The following is a 7,167-nucleotide window of genomic DNA, read 5'->3' on the forward strand; positions in this document are numbered from 1 at the left end:
GCATGTTCCTTGTTGGCATGTTCCTTGTTGGCATGTTCCTTGTTAGCATGTTCCACATTAGCATTTTCAGCTTTATCATATTCCTTGTCAGTGTGTTCTGTGTTAGCATGTTCTGTTGTAGCATGTTTCTTGTCGGCATGTTCTGTGTTAACGTGTTCCACGTTAGCATAATCCTTGTTAGCATGTTCCACGTTAGCATAATCCTTGTTAGCATGTTCCACGTTAGCATAATCCTTGTTAGCATGTTCTGCATGAGCATAATCCTTGTTAGCATGTTCCACGTTAGCATAATCCTTGTTAGCATGTTCCACGTTAGCATGTTCCTACTTGCAGCTTGAAATGTGTGAATTAAAAAAATGTTTAAGCATTTGTGAATCTTGTGCAAACCTTGTAGTACTCTTGCAGATCAGCATTTTTGAAACCTCGACTAATTTATCTCCATATCGGACTTTTCCCAAGATTTATACATCCAGGTTTTCATAGCAACAGGGAAAGCTGCATTGTCTTTGATTTTATTTTTAACTTACGTTTTATTGAGTACCAACTTGTGCTCGTGTGGGTAGTGATAAATTTACTTACCGAGTGTCTCCGGTCTCTGGCAGGGACTTCTACCATGGCACTATTCTGTCTGTTTTTAATTTAGTGCAGCCTGAGGGCCACACAATGAAAACAGTAGTTATTAGTTTCAGGTTTCTCTCTGAACTCGTGACATTTCCTCCAGATTTTCTGAATAGTTTTCATGGTTTCATTTCATAGTTTTACCCAGACATTAGGGCTGCACAATATTAGGAAAACTTGCAATATTATTAAAGCCTATTGCACTGGTGATAATATTATTGAACCCACCTGTTCAATCATTCCAATGTTAAAACACTGTGCCAGCTGCGAGCAGATTGGTGGGGGTCCATTTGATTGCCCGTTTGTATATTTTGCATGCAGTTTGGGTAATTTTGTTGAAATTCTTTGCATTATTGATATTATGCACACTGATAAAAGTACTATGAATATATTTTTGATATATTGTGCAGCCCTACTATATGTTTAAAGATTCTGTGTGAAGTGTTTTGGAAATACGTGTTGCACAAATACAATGCTGTAATTTTAAATGTACTTTAATTAGTATAGAATCACATAAAACAAGAAATCCAAACATTGTTTCCTTTTTATGTCGATTGTCATGTTAAATATTAGTCATTAAGGGCTGACAAACACTTTGTATTTGAACAGTCTCAAATGTCTTCTTTCTTCACCAGAGTCAAACAGAGTCAGTTTTACTCTCTGATTTTATTGAATAAAAAAAACCTTCCCATATAAACATTTTTATGCTTCTTTGAGAGTGGACAACGACAACATGAGTGCAGATATTGAGATATGAGAGAGAGATGGAACAAGGAGGTCCCTGGTGGGGGATCCATTTGAGAACATTGAAACTTGTGGTTGATGCTCCACAGTCACCACAACTCCTGGAAAATCTTTTATTTACATGCTGGGACTCACTCTCACAAGGAAATCAGTGACATTTTTAACTTATAATTTAATTACTTTGTTTACATCTGAAATATTCTCTTAAAACATTAGTAACTGTTTTAAAAATGACATCCTTCAAATTAAAGAGAAAGCATTCTTTCCTTACAGTAATGTTGCTGGTCTCACTGTTAGCACAATATCTCATATAAACTGGTTGGTAGAAAACACCAGATCTTGAAAACTTTGGAACGCTCTTATTTAAAATAAAGTTGCACCTAGTACAGGAAAGTAAAGCTGCTTCATTTAGTAATTCAAACGTCCTGGCTCAAGTGCTATACAATATTGTACAGTTTACGTACTTTCTCAAAGTGTGTTGATTTTCTGTTGGTTTATTCTTTTTTTTTTTATACAGCCAGATCGAGGCCGAAGTTCCTTGTTGGGTGACCCACACTCCATTGCAGGGGCCATGGTGAAGTATTCCCTTTCCTTACTGTTTTGGCTGGTGTCTGCTGTGTCCCTTGGTCTGTGAAATGGGAACTGTTCATTGATTATCACTTGTAGTCAGCGCTGTTTGTCTGGAAGCAGATGACTGCGTCACTTCTGAACGTGTCAAAGGTCCTCTGCTGTTCAAGCAGGGCAACTTTCAGTTTCCTGTTGTTACAATCTGATATAATTCAGTTCAGTTTATTTATAAAGCGCCACGTCACAACAGAAGTCATCTCAGGACACTGAACAGAAACAGTCATATACATAAAAATTCAATTATTAACATTATTTATCTAAGGTAGGGTAGCCAGCAGATTGCACTGAGTCGTCATTTTGTTGCAGTCCTCATACAAGCTGCTGACTACTGGATATGTTTACCTTTTAACATTTGAATTCATTGTGTTGATTTATTTTAGTGTTCTGCTGTTTGTTGACAGGCTTTAATTTAGTTCTCCAGTTGTTGTGATTGTGCACCAGCTCTGCTGAGCCAGCATCACACAGGACTGCCTGTTACAAGCATCCCCCTCCTGTTAGGGGTCTGTGTGCAGTGTTTAGTCTAAGCATGTTTTATTTGACACTTGAGAGAAAATTCTGGACTCGGTGTAAAAGAACAAATTCATTCCTTGCATTCCCCACTAAAATGGTTGCTCTTAATGAGTACTGCTGCCTCAAACGTTTGGCCCTTATAAAGCCCTACAGAATGTTACAAACTGCATGTAAAAGTTTTGTTTCTGTGGTGCTATGTAAAATATTTTCTATTTCCATTTTATACGCCCATGAAAAAGCAGACGTGTTATTCTCTGTACGTAAACTTTCTCTTGTCCTGCCCATAGCTTCTGATCCGCTCAAGATTGGGATTAATTTAATGAAACTTGAAACACTTTTGTTGCACCACTAGACAGAGTGCCCCGTACACTTTTCATCACCCCTGCTCTAAGGTCAAGGTCACAAATCAAGGTCAAGGTTATACAAAGTTTTTGCTTGTTGCTATAGATTGCTGTATGTTTGTCAACAGACGTAATGTGCTGTATGTGGTACTCTTATTTTTAGAGTTGGGTATATACTGTATTTTTCGCCATATAAGTCGCACCTTTTTGCATAAATTTGCATACATAAAGTCCTGCGACTTATACACCAAAGCGACCGACCAATATTATTATTTTTTCCATATTTATAACCAATTTTTGGCTGAGATCTGACCATTTCATTCATTCTGACATGGAAAATATTGAAAGCTACCATTTTCAGCTGCTAGAGGGCCCTCAAGTGATATGGCAAGCCAAGTGTCTCATTAATAGGTAAAAGTGGCTATTAATGAGACACTTGTCTTGCCATATCAAGCCACGTTCGTCTCGCTCCAGAACTCCTGCAACAAATGACAAATCAGCTGCATTTCTTCACGCCACCCAGGACAAATTCAGCTGATTTGACCATTAAAGTGCATTTATTAAGGAAAAGTTCAACTGAGACACACCTTTACTATAATGTCAGACAAACAAATAATTATTTTTAGGTGGTTATATTGTTCAAATTTTGGAGAAATGCACAGCGAGTCCTGCCTCTGCGTGCTTCCACGAATCTATTTTAGAAAAGCAGCTAATTTGACCGTCAAAGTGCATTTACTAAGGAGAAGTTGAACTGAGACACCTTTTCTATATTTTTGAGCAAACAAATAATTGTTTTTGAGTGTTATTCTTGTTAAAGTCCTCCTGTGCACACGGCCACCATTTGACAACCAATCAATTTTTGGCACAACACCGGCTCACATTTCCGGGTTGTCAGTGGTGACACGTAACAAACACGACGCAGCAGCAGTGACACATAATAGATGTGACGTATGTGGCGAAGCAACATATTTATGTATTTTTCCACTTTATTAAGCATATTTGGACTGATAAGACTTATAGGGCGGTGCAACGTGTACAGTGGAAGTACGGTAGTGCTTTCTTTGATATCATACAGTTTGTTATTGCCCGGGCAACAATTGCCTCTAAACACAGTCAGTCTGTTAGCAACATAAAATATATCTAAGATCACTGGATGTACCTCCACAACTGATTATATTTTGAAGGAAACTCAGCTAAGCGCCTTTAGCATACAGAAAACATGCTTCAAGTCAGCAGATGTTACTAACATGGAGCTCAGCTTTGGTGTAGCAGTTGCTGATGGTCATCCTCATCACATATATTGATGACCACGAACAAATTGCACAAGATCTTTGGTTTAAACTTTGTCATGCAGGGCATCAAATGGTACAAATGCTTTTCTTTTCTAAATGACAGTTTCATTCTACATGGGCTGGTAATAGCAAATTATCATGGCTGCACACTACATGCTGGGTGAAAAACAGAAGACAGTATTGCATCAAGTCACCGTCACATTATTCATGACACGTCCAAATAATATGAACTGTTGAATGTTGATGGGCTCGTTCAAATTAAATGTAAAGTGACGCTACATGAGTGATGGATAATGAAAACAACAAATGTTTTAAGTTAAAAATACAGATTTGCAGGTTTGGGAAACAAGGTTGTGGTTGTTGAAGTTAATTTCAGCTCTTTCGTGATTAAACAGGCGTCTTTTTCTTTTTTCAGGAGGAGGAGGGGCAGCAGAGCCTGAAGTGTATCCAGGCCAATCAGATCTTCCCCAAGAAGTCCCCTGTCCTGGAGGAAGAAAACTTGCAGGTGAACCAGCTCTTAACCTCACTGAGGCTGGAAATTAAAACAAAAAAACAGCTAACCTCACAATCCAGAGTCTGCACTCTGTAATCTACATACCCACAGTGATCTGTTACGTCAGGCCCACCTATAACTGTTGGGAAGATGGGCTGAAAAACAAATCCTTAGGAAGAAATGCAGGTCAGGACAGGAAGTTACAAGATTGTTTTGCAGATTTAGGCTCCATATCAACTTTTTATTAAACTTTCCTGCATCAGCAGACGTTCACACATTAAAGACTTTGGCCTTTAATCAGTTCATATTGTGACATAGATAACAGGGCTGCCCAAATGTTTATTTTTTGTTCAGTCAAGCTCACCTGTCATTACTGACTTGTTTTTCCCTCAGCTGAACTTCATTCCAAGTGATGCAGCTACAGGCCAAACATTTCCTCTTTATTTAAGTTTAATTGTTACCAAATATTGCACATTGAACATTGATTTCATTCTTTTTAGCCGTGTTTCAAGACACTTTGAGGAAGATTTACTCTATTGTATCACACTGGTGGGAATCTTTAGGCTCCTCATCGAATAATTTATGGCTGTGATGAGATAAACAATTATAAAACTATTTTTATTAATTTGAAAATTTAATAACTGGCTCATTTAGCATAACTAAACAGTAACTAATATATTGTCATGCCTAACAAAAAGTAAAAAAAAAAAAACAACTTAAAGGCCACTGAAACAATTAGCATAAATGCTAACTTAACATTCAAAACTTCATTCAAAATATGTAGCAATTAGCATTAGCTTCAGTGATTAGCGTTGCTGCAAATCTATACACAAGTCCAATGTCTTAATTCATTACTAAAGACTGTAATGTTGTGATAATTTCAAGTAATATTTACAGACATCATTTTGTCAGGGACAAGATAAAAAAAAGTGAAAACAGCTTTACTGCAAAATGTTTCTACAGCAGGAAGTTACGTTAACTGGACAAATGGCACAACGCAGCAATAATTCTGATAACTTTAAATCAGGAGCCCAGATTAATCCGAATAAAGCAAACACTCCTGCTGTTTTTCAAATTGATATTGTTTTTCTACAGTTTTTTAAATACGGTAGTTGTGCTGAACGGAGCGTGTGTCCATGAGCTATAAAAAATGCCGATTAGATCTTTGTGGCTCTGCAGCTTCTGTGACGCTTTACTTCCTGCTGTTGCTAGGTGCCCTTTCCTGAGCTGCACGGGGAGTTCACAGAGTATGTGGGGAGAGCAGAGGACGCCATCATCGCCATGTCCAACTACCGCCTGCACATCAAGTTCAAAGAGTCTGTTGTCAATGTAAGTGTCTTTAACGAGTGACCAATGAGCTCCTAGGCTGCAACAACGCTGAAAGGATTTGTTGTTCACAGCTAAGAATAAGTACAGAAAGAGTGCTTTGTGTTAGAAGCTGTTGTGAAAGTGTAATGTTGAGCGGAGCCAAGCTGTGTTGACCAGGTCGTTCAGACCTGATCTCTGCTGCGTGACTCCTCATCACATCTGTCCCTACTCTACCTGCTTCACCTCTTCTGTGGACGTTTTGTTTGCTTGGTCTGCTGCTCCAGAGGGGAGGCATAACAGCCCCCTCCTCTCCTCCTGGTTTCATCAAGAACAGACGGTCTCACTTTGTTATACAAAAAGTGTTCCTTTTTTAACAGGTCCTACCCTTGTTTACCTCCAAGAGGTTGTTTCCTCGACCATTATACAAGTAGAGAGCCCCGCCCTGTCAACAGAACCAAGCACCCTGCCTACTGACACGTGCACACACACACACACGTCAACAACTGCCAGCACTGACGTAGCGCTAAGCTAGCGGAGCGCAATACAGGTGCACTAGCTAAAACGCTACAGAAGTAACACTCCGTTTTCCGCACCCTCCCCCAGTCTCGAAAAGTCAGTGCAAACTGGTGACACAGACGTGTATCCTCCCCCCACCCCCGACAAAAAATCTCAGAAGATATGGGCGCACTGCGAACTAGGGGAAACACTGAACTGCTATTGTTTATTAAATGTATTATTTTAAATTTTGTGTAGTGGAATATCTCTGCTTTGCTACCTGCAATTGTTTCAAGGTGTTTTGCTCATGAATTACATATTTGTCTTAATCTGATAAAATATTTGCCTGCATGCCCTCGGAGGCACAAGCTGCTCACAAAGCAGCCCTTCAGCTGGCAAGCAAACCAGAGGAATTATGCAATGACGAATCATGTGGTGCAAAAACCTTTAGTTTGTTTCTCTTCCTCTTTGGAGAAGACTGTTTCCATATTTAGTTACAAACATTAGATGTGTTAGGAGTCATTTTCAACATTTTTATAATTTGGAAACATCATCTGTGTTTATCTGTAGGTTAATATTAAACTTTAGACTTTTTGTAGATTTTCCTGTTTAGTCATATGAATAAACTTGTTTCTGAAATCTACAGATATGCAGATGATATCTGGATCTTTGGGGATTAATCCCCAATATAGATGTATTGTGAAATTCTTTATCAAAAGGGCTCGTGAAACGGTCGGCA

General features: G+C 38.7%; 1 protein-coding gene across 1 annotated transcript in view; it reads left to right on the forward strand.

The window, feature by feature from the left end:
• The first annotated feature begins 1,880 nt into the window (after nucleotides 1-1,880).
• mtmr3 (myotubularin related protein 3) overlaps nucleotides 1,881-7,167 on the forward strand; it is a 48,157-nt gene continuing 42,870 nt past the window's right edge. Inside the window, exons 1-3 of the mRNA XM_037681254.1 lie at nucleotides 1,881-1,936; nucleotides 4,548-4,637; nucleotides 5,838-5,954. Of these exons, the coding sequence (XP_037537182.1) occupies nucleotides 1,934-1,936; nucleotides 4,548-4,637; nucleotides 5,838-5,954 (210 nt within the window). The 5' untranslated portion in view covers nucleotides 1,881-1,933. The remainder of the gene's footprint in view (nucleotides 1,937-4,547; nucleotides 4,638-5,837; nucleotides 5,955-7,167) is intronic.

This window comes from Nematolebias whitei, chromosome 8 (genome assembly GCF_014905685.2).
Source record: "Nematolebias whitei isolate Nwh7 chromosome 8, NemWhi1, whole genome shotgun sequence".
Lineage (NCBI taxonomy): Eukaryota > Metazoa > Chordata > Actinopteri > Cyprinodontiformes > Rivulidae > Nematolebias > Nematolebias whitei.